This window comes from Pinus tabuliformis, chromosome 3_1 (genome assembly GCF_031772625.1).
Source record: "Pinus tabuliformis cultivar Carrire ecotype Pingquan chromosome 3_1, CPIR1, whole genome shotgun sequence".
NCBI classification, from domain to species: domain Eukaryota; kingdom Viridiplantae; phylum Streptophyta; class Pinopsida; order Pinales; family Pinaceae; genus Pinus; species Pinus tabuliformis.
The window spans coordinates 97,730,946-97,745,001 of NC_142301.1; the positions used below are offsets into that span (position 1 = coordinate 97,730,946).

At 38.6% G+C, this 14,056-nt stretch overlaps 1 protein-coding gene across 1 annotated transcript; it reads left to right on the top strand.

Moving 5' to 3' along the window:
* The first annotated feature begins 960 nt into the window (after nt 1–960).
* Nucleotides 961–1,575, top strand: LOC149185954 (putative germin-like protein 2-1). Its single transcript, XM_089409185.1, has one exon. It carries the CDS (start codon nt 961–963, stop codon nt 1,573–1,575), a length of 615 nt encoding a protein of 204 aa, XP_089265311.1.
* Nucleotides 1,576–14,056: the final 12,481 nt, after the last annotated feature.

The window sequence follows — 14,056 nt, forward strand, 5'->3', positions numbered from 1 at the left end:
CTCTTAGAGTGTCCCATGTACAACCACATTAGATCTCAGTTTCATAATCTTTGTCGCAATACTAACCTGCCTAGCCTTTTGCAATGTCAAAATTGTAGTGAGCTCGGAAGGCTTCTCTCCAAGCTTTTTGAGCATAGGAATAAAATCTTAAATCAAACTAAATAATCTGTTTCTTTAGGTCCAATAGACCAAAGTTCGGTCTCAGCAGACGTTGACCATCATCATCATCAATAAAAAAACCCTTTCGGATGGATTTTCTCAAATAAATTTCTATAAATATATGTCCAACTTATGAGTTGATTGGTTTCAATTTATTTTTCTACTATCATTTTTTAACACAATATTTCATTAAACAATGATGACCATATACATATAAAGCATACAAGTAATAATAATAATACATATAAAGCGTAGACATACTGTTATTTATAATAAAAAAAGTAATGATGATTATCATTAATTAATTAACTATTATATATATATATATATATAATTTTATTTTTATTTATTTTTTATTAAATTATAATATATATTTTAATACATAGTAGAGAAAAATTCTCAATTATATATAACTAATAAAATTAATAAATGGATAACATCTTAACTATCTTTTAAAATAAAATCAAACTTACCAAAATAAAAATGATTTTGTAACCTCTTAACCACACACTAAACTAAAACTAAAATACGATACAACTTACCAAAATAAAATAAGATAAACTTACCACAAACTAAAATGAGATCATCCAACTTATGAGAACAATTATCTTAAATGTAACAAGAAAATATTTGATACACATTACACTATAAAAACAAGACAGACTTCATAATTGATCAGCATATGTGACTCCGTTCCGTTTCAGCTTCACTGGAGCTTGTTTGATATTTGCAATGGGTTTAGGTGCATTCATCTCCTCCGTGGGCAGAGCCACTATGGGCATCCTCTTCCTCTTAGCGCTAATGAAGGGAGTGAGGGGAGATCCAGAGTCGTTGCAGGATTTCTGCGTCGCAGACACCCAGTCATCCGTTTTTACCAACGGACTGCCGTGCCTGGATCCCGCGAAAGTGACTGCTCAACACTTCGTGACGTCGGTGCTGCGCAAGCCAGGGAACACATCAGGCTCACCCACGGCAGCAACCTTCATTGGGGTGAATCCGCAGAACCTGCCGGGCCTCAACACGCTGGGAATAACCTTGGCTCGCATAGACATAGGTGTGGGGGGCATAACAGGTCCACATATCCATCCCAGAGGCAGTGAAATATCTTACGTGTTGCAAGGCAAAATCTTGGCTGGCTTCGTGGAACCAAGAGCAAACAAACTCTTCTCTCAAACGCTGGAAGCTGGCGATGTGTTCGTGGTTCCGGAGGGTGCCTTGCACTTCGCTCAAAACGTTGGAGACACGGCTGCAGTTGCTATCAACGCACTTAGCAGCCAAAATCCAGGGTTTCTATACCTGCCCTTGGCCACTTTCGCTTCCACTCCGGGCATTCCCCAAGATATTCTGGCCAAGTCATTTGCCTTAACCGAAGCGCAAGTAGCCCAAATCAAGAAGAGCCTGGGAGGAGGTAGCTGAAATTTTTATTTACTTTTTATAACAATGGTATTACCCAGTAATAATAATAATAGAGTAGTAACTCAGTGTGTATATGTGTGGAGGAGCAAGGTGTTTTGAATGATGCACCTCAACATTTTTACTGGGAATCATGGTTCAGATGGTTTTGCTCACATATATGTAGAAGTGTTTATGAAGTCTTCCGTGAAACATTCGCCTATTATGGTTTCTTTATGTCTTCCAGAAAACAGCTGCTGATTCAATTTTGCCACCAGTGGATTTCTTTAATAGTAGATGTGTCTCAGTCCGTGGATTGAATTCAATGCAAATTTCATACTTTGTAGATTTTATAGCATCACACATGAATTTCTCATCCTTCAAGCTACAAAATCGGTTTGTCATACTTTAATAACCTTCACCCATTGTTGAAATCGCAGTTTATTTATTAATGTAATATTTTAATCATTAAAAGTGGTTCACTCTATCTCTTTTATCTTATAAGATTGAAATAGAAAGTAGATTTTTCTGCAAACCTGAGGTGGATTTTGTTTCCATCTTCAAGCCTTATGGATGATGATCCAATGCCTTTCACTCGATAGCTTTTATTGTCTCTAAGTTCTACAAAGTATGCAGATTTTTGTTTTGAGAAGGTCTTCAATTGGCGGGAGTGACCAGTCATGTGCCTTGATGCACTGCTATCAATCACCCAAATGTCTTTGTCTTGAAATGTCCCAGATAGAGCTGAGAAGAGTCCCTCATATCTTTCTTTGAGTGATACCTTCCTTGAAGAGAATATGAGACTTCATACTTCTTTGATACCTTTACCTTTCTTCACATGGCTTGCAAATATTTTGATGACCTTCATTGTAGAGGAGATCTTCATGATGCCCTTAGAGAACTAAAGATCTAAAACCATGTTGAGAATTCAATAGGGCAATGTATATGTTAATTCTCTTAACTTAATAACTATTTGTGTTACCTTTTTGCTTATTAGCTTTGATGTTTTTTATTCCAATGTGAAGTACATCAAACAAATACCAAAATAGTAAGAACAATGACACAGTATGTAGGCTGCAAGCCAAGGCCCAAACCCCTCCTCTTGAGGGGAAAACCCATAAAATCTATTCTTATCTTTCATATCTTTCAATTTACGAATACCATGACCTAGACTCAGATAAATACCTTCCAAGACTAAGTCTTCCTTGGCCTTCTACTGAAATATCGTTGACCTCCCAGTAGATCCAAAAACATTCTCCCCAAGAACTACTACAACTATTGTTGCATCTCTAGAAGACTTTGATCTCCCTCTATCTGCGTTCCCCTTGACCTCGCTTGCCTTGACCTGCGTCCTAGGGCTAGTAAGATTCCCTAAGAGACTTTCACTTGCCTTCCTTCTCTCTTGCTTTCAAAATCAAACCTCAGACTAGCCTGGTGCAGAAACCCTAACTTCATACTTCCATAAGAATGGAGAGAAACCCAAACACTTGGAATTTCTTCGTCCTTCTCTTCTTCACACTTCCTTCTTCTTCATTCTTCACATAAGATATGAATGAATGAATGATCCAAATGGAGGATGAGTTTCTCTTATATATAGGTTCCTTCAAGGGTAGTTGTGGCTCTTCATGTAGGCCGACTTGACACTTCATTAGGCCGAATTGATCTTGGAGGTATTTTGACACTTTCAAGACAAAATAAAATCTTTTACAATTTACAATGTGCCCATAAGGTCTTCCATATATGACAATGAATCTTATACCTAGGACAAACCCTAGAAGAACTTAATGGGTGCTTGAGCTGTAAAATAAAAGAACTTGAGCATGAAACCCATGCTCCAATAATAATAATAATTTCTTTTTCATTTTATATATACAAGAATACATTTCACACTAATGAAGATCGAACCTAGTTACACAATTTTCAACATCATTTTCATGTATTGAAGATGTTACGTATTGTAAGGAAAAATTCATAGAGTCAAAATAAAGTCAAAATACCTTCCAAGACATCGTCATGGCACAAAGATCAAGTTGACCTACATGAAGAGACAATTCGGCCTAAAGATAGAAATTTGTACCCCTCAAAAGCCTATATATAAGAAGGAACTTGACCTCGTTTGGACACACTCTCAAGCAAGTTCAATCTCCTCAAGATAGAAGTTGGACAAGGACGAAGAAGGAAAAGAAGGAAATGTTCGAAGTTTTTGGGCCCCTCTCTCTCTCTTTTTAGGGTTTCTACAGTCACTGGGCAAGATGAAATTATGAAGCTGCATTGAAGCTGTGAAGTTGCAAGGTCGAAGTTGTGAAGCTGCAAGCTCAAAGCTTCAAGGCCAAAGTTGTGAAGTTGCAAGGTCAAATTTGTGAAGCTGCTTCTAGGTCAAAGCTATGAAGCTACTAGATCAAGGTTGTTGAAGTTGCATCAAGGTCAAATTTGCTAAAGCTACATCAACGTCGAATTTGCTAAAAAAATTGGTTGCATTTTGAGTGACATCTTGGAGTGGGGCAAGAATGAAGAGAATAATAAAGCGATATTCACAATTCACAAATCAAACATTTAAGACGTAAAAATAATGAAGAATATTTTCATAACATATTTTCCACCCATACAAAATAGTGGATCTCAAAAAAAATAGATTGAATAAAAAGCACCAATGGTTTTTCATGACTTAATTTACAGGGTTTAGTCAATTTTTATAAACTCTGTTTTATTTTCAAAGCTAGTAGTACCTATGATGAGCATGTTAAAAATATCAAGAAGGTTTATATTATAAAAATTAGGATGTAGATTCGAAACTTCTCATGAAATTTACTAAAACACAAGGCTCAAATCTACTCTACTATTCTGCGGAATTCAATTCATGATCAAGAACACAAATCATAAACATAAAAGAAGAATTATCACACGTGAATAGATATTTATTTATGGGAAATAAACTGCTCAAAATCCCTTCCTATCTGTATTTCATTAATGAGAGAATAGAGATGACTAAATATGCTTGCTCAAGCCTAAGCACAACCTGCAAGTGTATAGTCTATCCCCCTGCCTGATTGACTGACTCTAGCCAAAACTTAGCCAATTTTCAAGCCCTCCAAGATCCTATTTCCTTGTATTATTCCTTGATGAAATTAAACCTTATTATTTAGGAAATTCCTTCAATTGTATTGCACAATTCCTCTAGGGCCTTCCTCTGACTGCATGCATCATCTATACACATGGAAATAGTCTACAACTAATAGTACACTAGGTTGGAATCTCCATCTCAACCAGGTAACTCGAATTCTTATCATGCAACAATTATTTTGTGTTCATTGATGAGTTAACGAGGTGATCATTGAGTGTGGTTGAAGTTCCACTTACATAACTTAACCTCCACTAGTTCTTCTGATAATTAGAACTAGATAACTCAATTTAACTGAAATAGATTGCTACAAATTAACAATCAATCATGTTGAACTAAATCAAGCTTCCCCAACTTGAATTAACTGAGTTAATTGAGTGACAAGTGCCATGTCACCTTCGTTAAATTCCTCCAAGATTTCTGCTGAAATAGAAATTTGAATTTTCTCTAGTTTGACCAAGGCAAAGTCAAACTAATATTTTTTTGCTACATTTTCAACACTCCCTCTCAGCAAGAAATGGATTATCAACCATCCCTATCCTACACCTTTGGAACTCAAAATTCCCTCTTCCTAAGGCCTTTGTCAAAATATCAACATCTTGTTCCTTTGTTTGAATATATTACAACAACATTATCCACATCTACACACAATCCTATAAATGGTGATCTCAAATATCTATATGCTTGGATCGATTGTGAAAACACTATTTTCAAAGAGTTTGATGCAACTTTGATTATCACAGTAGATCACAGTTGGATCCATCATCTAACGAAACAATCCAGCAAGTATCTTTCTCACCCAGATTGCCTCACATGTTGCTTGACTTGCATCCAAGTATTGTGCTTTTGTCGAGTTGGGTGCCATAGATCTTTGCTTCTTGTTGTACCAAGAAACCACTGTAGACCCAACACTAAAAATTCCACTTGATGTACTCTTTTGGTCTAATGGACTCCTCGCCCAATCTCCATATGTGAAGCCACACATCATCACACACTATGTCCCTCTGTATCATAGTCCAAACTGGGTAGTGCTTCTGAGGTACCATAGAACATGCTTAGCTACCCTCTAAAATAGTTTGGTTCGCCTAACCATAGCTTGGCTTAGCTGGTTGACTGCATAGCACATATCTGGTTATGTGTTCACAAGATACATGAGTGAACCCACCAATTGTTGGTAAATAGTAGAATCCACTTCCTCACCTGAAGTGGCATCATCCTTCCTTTATTTGGTCACTAGAGGTGTCTCCATGGGTTTGCATATGTGAAACCTCTGAAGTATCTTGTTGGCAGGCTTGCACTGAGAGATACATAGTTCCCCATCACCTTGCCATACTTCCAATTCGAGGAAGTAGTGCATGAGACCCATGTCCTTCATTTGAAACTCTCTTGCAAGGTCTGTTGAAAATAGTAACAAGAAATACTAAAAATAGCATTGCTATAGATATCATTTCAGGATATATTCCAATTTTAATTTGTCCTTGAATTAAAATTGAGAATTAAAATTTGAATTTAGTCTCACCAACTGTTTGAAAAATAATTAATTAATTCATCTTGAGTTAATTAGTTTGTGAAATTCAAACATGAAGTCTTTTTGAAGACATGCAACAGTTATCCCTTTGATTAAGGAAGTTGTCCCTTAATTAAGGAGATAAGGATGAGTTGTAATTAGTTAGCTCAATTAACTGAGTTAATGTTAGGCCCCTATACTCCTAGTGTAACCCCTTATTGTTATTAGTACAACCCCCTTATTATATTGATGTACCCATGTAGTGCCCATATTGTTACTATTGTGCCCCATAGAAGCCCACTATTATTATTATTGTGCCCTTACATTATTATTGTTATGTCGGCTTTGATTATATTATGACCCCTTAGACTCCTATTTATAGAAAGGAGGTCTTTTCATTTGTATCATCCAAGAATTGTTCATTTGTGTAATTTAAAGGAGGTTTTCCCCTCGAAGAGGCTGAATTCTAAGGCATTGATCTCTCTTTTCTATCTTTTTGTGAGCTGGTTTCATAACATTTGGTATCAGAGCTTTGGATTTTAGGGTTTTGCTGCTCCAAATAGGTCATCGTGGAATTTTCACTATAACCTTTTTCTGTGATGTTTCAGAAGCTAAAAAAAAACCCATTTGAGAAGAGATCGCACTGAACCTCGGGTCTAAATTCTAGATTTTTTTGCACTATATTTGCGGATATATGATCTTAGCAAGTTGGCCTTTTTGCAGACTCCTGAATTACATTCCAAACATGTGACCTAGGGAAAATCATCATAACTTTCTCTCTGAGGATCAGATTGAAATTTCGTAAGAAGGTACAGAAATAGGACGGACTTTAGTTTCTTGTATATGTTTTTCAAAGCCAAAGGTCGAAACAGTGACTCGTGGCACGTCGTACAAGTTCGCTCTACTGAACTAGTCTATAATCAGGTCACTGTGGGAGATTTGGCATAACTCTTCCTTGGAGAATCCAATTTGGATCAGACTGGTGGCATTAGAAATAGGACGTAGAGGGCTACTGCAGGTCGTAATTTTAGAACTTAAAGATCCGAAAGTACAGAGTTACAATTGTTTCAAGATCGAGTTCCTAAAATTAAGAAAAAGCAAGATGAGGAAGTTTGATGGCAAGGATCCAGTAAATTGGATACTTCAGATGGAGCATTATTTTGATCTACATGGTGTACCACTGTTACAAAAGGTATGTATTGCATCTTCATATTTAGAACCGGATCAATTTTTATGGTATAAAGGGCTTTGTTCTCGTAAACAACTTGTTACGTGGTCAATTTTCACGGAGGAAATGATAGCACATTAGGATGATACAAAGAGTAACACCTTCTTTAGAGCAACACCACAACAATTGGAAATAGTAAAAGGGATTTGTTACATAGTGGAAAGTAAAATTATGACAACAAGGAAGTCTACCCTTCACAACTATAAATATGGAAGTGTTGTTTCTCCTAGCCTTCCACAACCTACAAGAGTTACAACACAACAATTGGAAGAAAAAAGAGAAAAAGGGCTTTGTTACAATTGTGATAGCAAATGCACTAAAGGTCATAAGTGTGCTGAGAAGAAATTATTTTACATAGAGTATGAAGAGGAGGAAGAAAAGGATCAAGAAACATCAAAATAAGAGGATATACACCATGACCTAACCCCAGAGAAAGAAGAAATGAATCAGGCCGTATCTTGTAAAGCATTGGCAAGAATTACCACTCCTCAAACTCTCAAGATAGAAGGACATATCAAGAAATAAAAGGTGCAAGAAGTGAAAGATCACATCGAGAAAGAAGAAATGAATCCAACCATATCTCGTAAAGGATTGGAAGAAATTACCACTCCTCAAACTCTAAAGGTAGAAGGACATATCAATAAGAAAAAGGTTCAAGCAATGAAAGATCACATCGAGCATCAACAACAAGTTCTCCAACTTTTAAAGGATAATGCCACTTTGGTGAAAAATCGAATGAAACAACAGGTAGATCAACATTGTAGTGAAAAATGTTTTGATGTAGGTGATTGGGTATTTTTACTGCTACATCTCAAGCAAGCTATTTATGAGAAGGAAATGTTGGCAATACTACATGCACTTAAGAAATGACGACCTTACCGAATGGGAAAACACTTCAAGGTAAAAATGGATCATGATAGTCTTAAATACTTTTTAAAGCAACTATTATCTTTATAAGAACAGAAAAATGTGTCACAAATATGTTGGGTTATGACTTTGACATCATCTATAGAAAATGGAAGCAAAATTTTGTTGCAAATTCACTCTCAAGAAAGGATGAGGATGTGGAAGCATTGTTTTGTGCTATTTCTATTATCCAACTAGATTGGATAAACGAAGAAAGGGATGAACGGAAGAAGGACGAAGAAGAATGGCCACTTATTCAAAAGTTGCAAAAGATCCCTATTCAAACAATATTGCTAGAAATTGAAGAGGAAGGAAAAATCATATTGGAACCTAGAGCAGTCACAAAAACAAGAACCCGATAGCTACGAAATCGATCAATTTCAGAGTATCGTATCAAGTGGAAGAAGATTCCACATGGAAGGACAAGAATTTTATACAAAAGCATCAAGAACTACTCAAGCGTTGAGGACAACACTTTTTGAAGGAGAGGGGCATGTTAGGCCCATATACTCCTAGTGTAACCCCTTATTGTTATTAGTACAACCCCCTTATTATATTGATGTATCCATGTAGTGCCCATATTGTTACTATTGTGCCCCATAGAAGCCCAATATTATTATTGTGCCCTTACATTATTATTGTTATGTCGGCTTTGATTATATTATGACCCCTTAGACTCCTATATATAGAAAGGAGGTCTTTTCATTTGTATCATCCAAGAATTCTTCATTTGTGTAATGTAAAGGAGGTTGCCCCCTCGAAGAGGCTGAATTCTAAGGCGTTGATCTCTCTTTTCTATCTTTTTGTGAGCTGGTTTCATAACAGTTAAGTCTAGTTAAATTAGTTCCAAACAGTTTGTGGAACTAGTTGTGAGTTCAGTCAGTTAATGCATGCATGCATGCAACTAGTGTTCTCCAGATAACTGAATACTCTCTCATAAATAACTCATGCATGTCAGTTTAGACAAAGACCTAGTTGAGATTAAAGGCAAGGAAAGTGTACTATCAGTTGCTAAAATATTCCCATGTGAATATATCTTGCATGCAAAAGGAATTCATTCCTTGAGGATTGCGCAGTTACTACAGAGGTCAAAGCAGTGTGTGAGGTGAGAATCACACAGGTTACAGCTGGAGGACCCAAGAGAAACTGCGCAAGGAAATAGGATGCTTGGAGGACTGAAGGAAGGCATATGTGTTGTCTATTCTGTCTATGAGCAGCAGTGAGGGATTGTACTGAGAGCTGGATAGCTTGAGAGATAAAGCTTTGTGTAATCTTGAGATATTTCCACTTGTATGATAATACAGATAGTGGGGTTTTTAGCTAAGGCTTTCCCTAGAGTATTCTTCTGTGTTTCATGTGTGATTGAATCTTCTTCTCTGTTATATGTGTTCTGTTTGATCTTGCTCAAAATCAACTAAGCTTCCGCAAGTTTGATTATAGAAGTAGATTAAGTATTTTTCTTTAGTACATTGCATAATCAGTTTAATCTACAGTGAGAATTTCTACATGGTATCAAAGGAAAGGTGATCAAAGAGGAGAACAATATACAAAGAAGGGAAAAGTTCGAATTTTGAAGTTCTTGATTGTAGGTACAAAATCGATTTCTTATCATGTCTCAAACTTCACCAAGGGTGTTCAATGGCTTGAGACTCGAGTATGCCCTGGATGGTAGCTCGAATTACATATCATGGAAGGATCGCATGTAAGTGGTATTAGAAGATAATGGTTTGAAGGACTTCATTGATCAAGAAGTCCCCAAGCGAGCATCAACTAATGCCCAAGAATTGGCGGAATGGAAGAAATGTGTGGCGAGAGCGAGGAGGATTCTTCTGGAGGGAGTTCGAGACCATATTGTCTCAACTCTCCATGGAAGGAGACTCTGTTTTCAGTGTGGAAGACATTGAAGGATCTATATCAGAACAGTAGCGACCAGAGGAAGCTGGCGCTGAAGGACAAGCTTCGAAAAATCAAGTGTGAAAAGGGCGACATGATCTCTACATATCTGAACAAGCTCACCACCTGTAGAGATGAGCTTGGAAGTGTAGGAATCACGACATCTGATGATGATATGGTAAGTATTTCTCTCCTCGGTCTTCCTAAGAGCTGGCATAGCTACCAGGACTCAGTGAATGGAAGAGTGAAACCGCCAGATTTGGAACGACTGTGGTTGGATCTGATGCAGGAGGAGATCAGGAGAAACACCAAAGATGGTTCTTCATCTAAGCATGATGATGAAGAAAATATAGCCTTATCAAGTAAGGCACGGAAAGGGAAAGGGAATGCTTCCCATTCCAAATTGAGTTCTTCCCATGGTGGGAAGAATATTGACAAATATAAAGTGAGATGCTTTAATTGTCATGAGGTGGGCTATTATGCAACTAATTGTCCATTGAAGAAATCCAAGAAGGGATCCTCGACAGGATCAGATGGTGAGGCACTGGCCTCACAGTTCGAATTGGATTTTACCCTCATCGCATGCATGGTTTAATTGTTGGTGGGTTGTGTTTGGTACCTGGATAGTGGAGCCTCATTCCACATGACCAGCAATAAGAATTTATTCAGTAACTTAGAGGAGAAAGACCTCCAAATGCACATCGATATGGGTTATGATGGAAAGTACTGTGTTTCAGGTGAAGCTACGGTTGTGCTTCAGAGGGAGCATGGAGCTCCTCTCACCCTGACTGATGTAAAGTATGTGCCTAGAATGAGGAAAAACTTGGTATCAATCACGAATGTTGGAAGACAAAGGCTATGATGTAGTCTTCAGTAAAGGAAAGGCATTCCTAAGACACATAGCCACGAGTTAGACCAAGAGGATTGGGATTCGAGTGAAGAATCTCTACAAGCTGGAGGTAGATGACTATGTTGCATTTTACAAAGCAGAATTGGTGCAAAGCTAAGATATTGGCGAGTTATGGATTAGAAGGTTAGGCCACTTGCATCATGGGGCCTTGAAGATAATGCAACAAATTTCTACTGTACTTCCCAAAGGTAAACTTGAGAAAGTAGACACATGCAAAGGTTGTAACTTGGGCAAGTATGCAAAATCTTCCTTTCAGGATTGAGACAGTCGAGCGCTGAAGCAATCTTGGAGCGAGTTCATATAGATGCGTGTGGACCATTCTCGACAGCCTCCATCGCTAAACAAAGGTATTATGTGATTTCCATTGATGATTTTTCTCGTAGATGCTGGATCTATTTCATGCATAAGAAGGATCAAACCTTCTCAAGGTTTTCTGAGTTCAATGCCTTGGTTGAGAAAGAATCTGGAAAGAAGATCAGGGCCTTGCGAAGAGAAAATGGTGGAGAGTATGTCTCTCAAGATTTTAAGGACTTTTGTGCCGCAGAAGGAATCAAACACGAGTTGACGGCACCTCATAACCCACAGAAGAATGGGGTGGCTAAGAGGAAGAACATAATGACTATGGCAGCAGCTCGAGCGATGCTGCATGACCAATGCCTACCACTTCATTTTTGGGCTAAGGCATGCAACACAACGGTTTACTTGCAGAATAGAATCCCACATCGCATACTTGGGATGAAGACACCAAAGGAAGCTTTCTCCAAGAAGAGACCAGATGTGGGTCACTTCAGGATCTTTGGCTCATTGGTTTATTGCCATGTGACCAAGGATGCCCGGAAGAAGCTAGAGCTGCCAGCAGAGTTGGGGATACTTGTGGGGTACACTGATACTCCCCATAACTATCGGGTGTATTTGCCTATGAGTCAGAGGACAGTGGTTCACAAAGATCTTAAGTTCAATGAGCTAAAGGCCATGCAATTTTCCCTTGAGAGGGAGCTCAAGTTGTAGGCAGAGGAGGAACTTTTGGTTCTTAAGAAGGAGGAGCCTCAGACTGATGCGGAGCAGCCGCATGCAGAGGTTCCCGGAGTGGAGACATCCACTCATGCAGAGTCTTCCAAAGAGGGGCGGAAATGCACAAGGGAGGCTAACAAATTGTTGATGGATGCGAAAGAGAATGTGGGAGAGCCATCTTCTCATCGTAGACAGAGGAGGTCACTTGAGCGTTACATTAGTTACATGGCCCTTGTTGGGGAATGTGTAGAGACCGAACCATATTCCTTTGAGGAAGCAGTGTAGCAACCAGTTTGGGTTGATGCTATGGTGGAGGAGTATGACTCCATAGTTTAGAACAGTGTTTGGGATGTGGTTCCAAGACCAGAGAACAAGTCAGTTGTGAGTTCCCATTGGCTTTGCAAGGTAAAGTATGCCACTGATGGTAGTGTGGAGAAACATAAGGCAAGGTTTGTTGCCCGTGGTTTCTCACAGGTCAAGGGGATCGAATATGATGAGACTCTTTCTCCTGTAGCAAGGTACTCATCTATCGGATCGATGTTGGCACTATCAGCACAGATGGGTTGGAATATCCATTAGATGGATGTGAAGACTGCATTCCTCAATGGAAAGATTGAGGAAGAGGTGTACATAGAGCAGTCGGAAGGATTTGAGAACTTCAATTGTGAGTCGCATGTGTGCCAACTCAAGAGAGCTTTGTACGGGCTAAAGCAAGCACCTCATGCTTGGTACACCAGGACCAACAACTACTTCACCGGGTTGGGCTTCACAAAGAGTGAAGCAGATGTGAACTTGTACCACATCATGGTGGAAGGTAAGCAGTTGATCATTGTTCTTTATGTTGATGATTTGATATTGACAGGTGATGATCATTTGATCATGTATTGTAAGGAGGACCTTGCAAGAGAGTTCGAGATGAAAGACATGGGTCTCATGCACTACTTTCTAGGCATGGAAGTGTGGCAGAAGGATGGGGAAGTGTTTGTGTCTCAAGGAAAGTATGCCAATGAGATACTCAGGAGATTCCACATGGAGAAGTGCAAACCCATGCAGACTCCTCTAGCAGGTAACTGGAGGAAGGAGGATGCTACTTTAGGAGAAGTAGTAGAGGCTACTATGTATCAATAGCTTGTGGGTTCATTGATGTATTTAGTGAACACACGACCAAATTTGTGCTTTGTGATGAACCAACTGAGTCAAGCTATGGTTCAGCCTACCAAGCTATTTTGGAAGGCAGCGAAGCATGTTTTGAGATACCTCAGAGGCACATCTTAGTATGGATTATGGTACATACAGACAGAGGGAGTGAATCTTTGGGGCTTCACAAATGCAGATTGGGCAGGGAGTCCATCAGATCGGAAGAGCACATCGGGAGGAATTTTCAACCTTTGTTTAGCTGTAGTTTTTGGTACAGCAGGAAACAGAGGTCAGTTGCACTTAGCTCAGCAGAGGCTGAATACATGGTTGCAAGTCAGGCAGTATGTGAGGCCATTGGATGTGGAAAATTCTAGTTGGTTTGTTTGATCAGGGGATGGATCCAACTGTGATCTATTGTGATAACCAGAGTTGTATCAAAATCTCTGAGAATATAGTATTTCATGACAGGTCGAAGCATATCGACATTCGGTATCATCATCTCAGAGACTGTGTGGCGAGGAGGATCATGTTGTTGCAGTATATTTCGACCGAGGAGCAAGATGCCGACATTTTGACTAAGGCATTGTCAAAGTGTATTTGAGTTCCACAGAGACATGATTAGGGTGGCAGATAATCCCTTGTAGAAATTTTGAATAATATAACACATATTCAACAGAGATTATCCTGATCATGTACTATTGCAGAATACATACATATACATAAGCTCCTCTACGTTGATCATCAATATAGCAGCATCAATAACAATAAAACATCAAGAGCATTCACACATTAACA

Bases quoted from the DNA above. Each gene is read 5' to 3' on its own strand.
- LOC149185954 (XM_089409185.1), top strand. From the start codon at position 961: ATGAAGGGAGTGAGGGGAGATCCAGAGTCGTTGCAGGATTTCTGCGTC.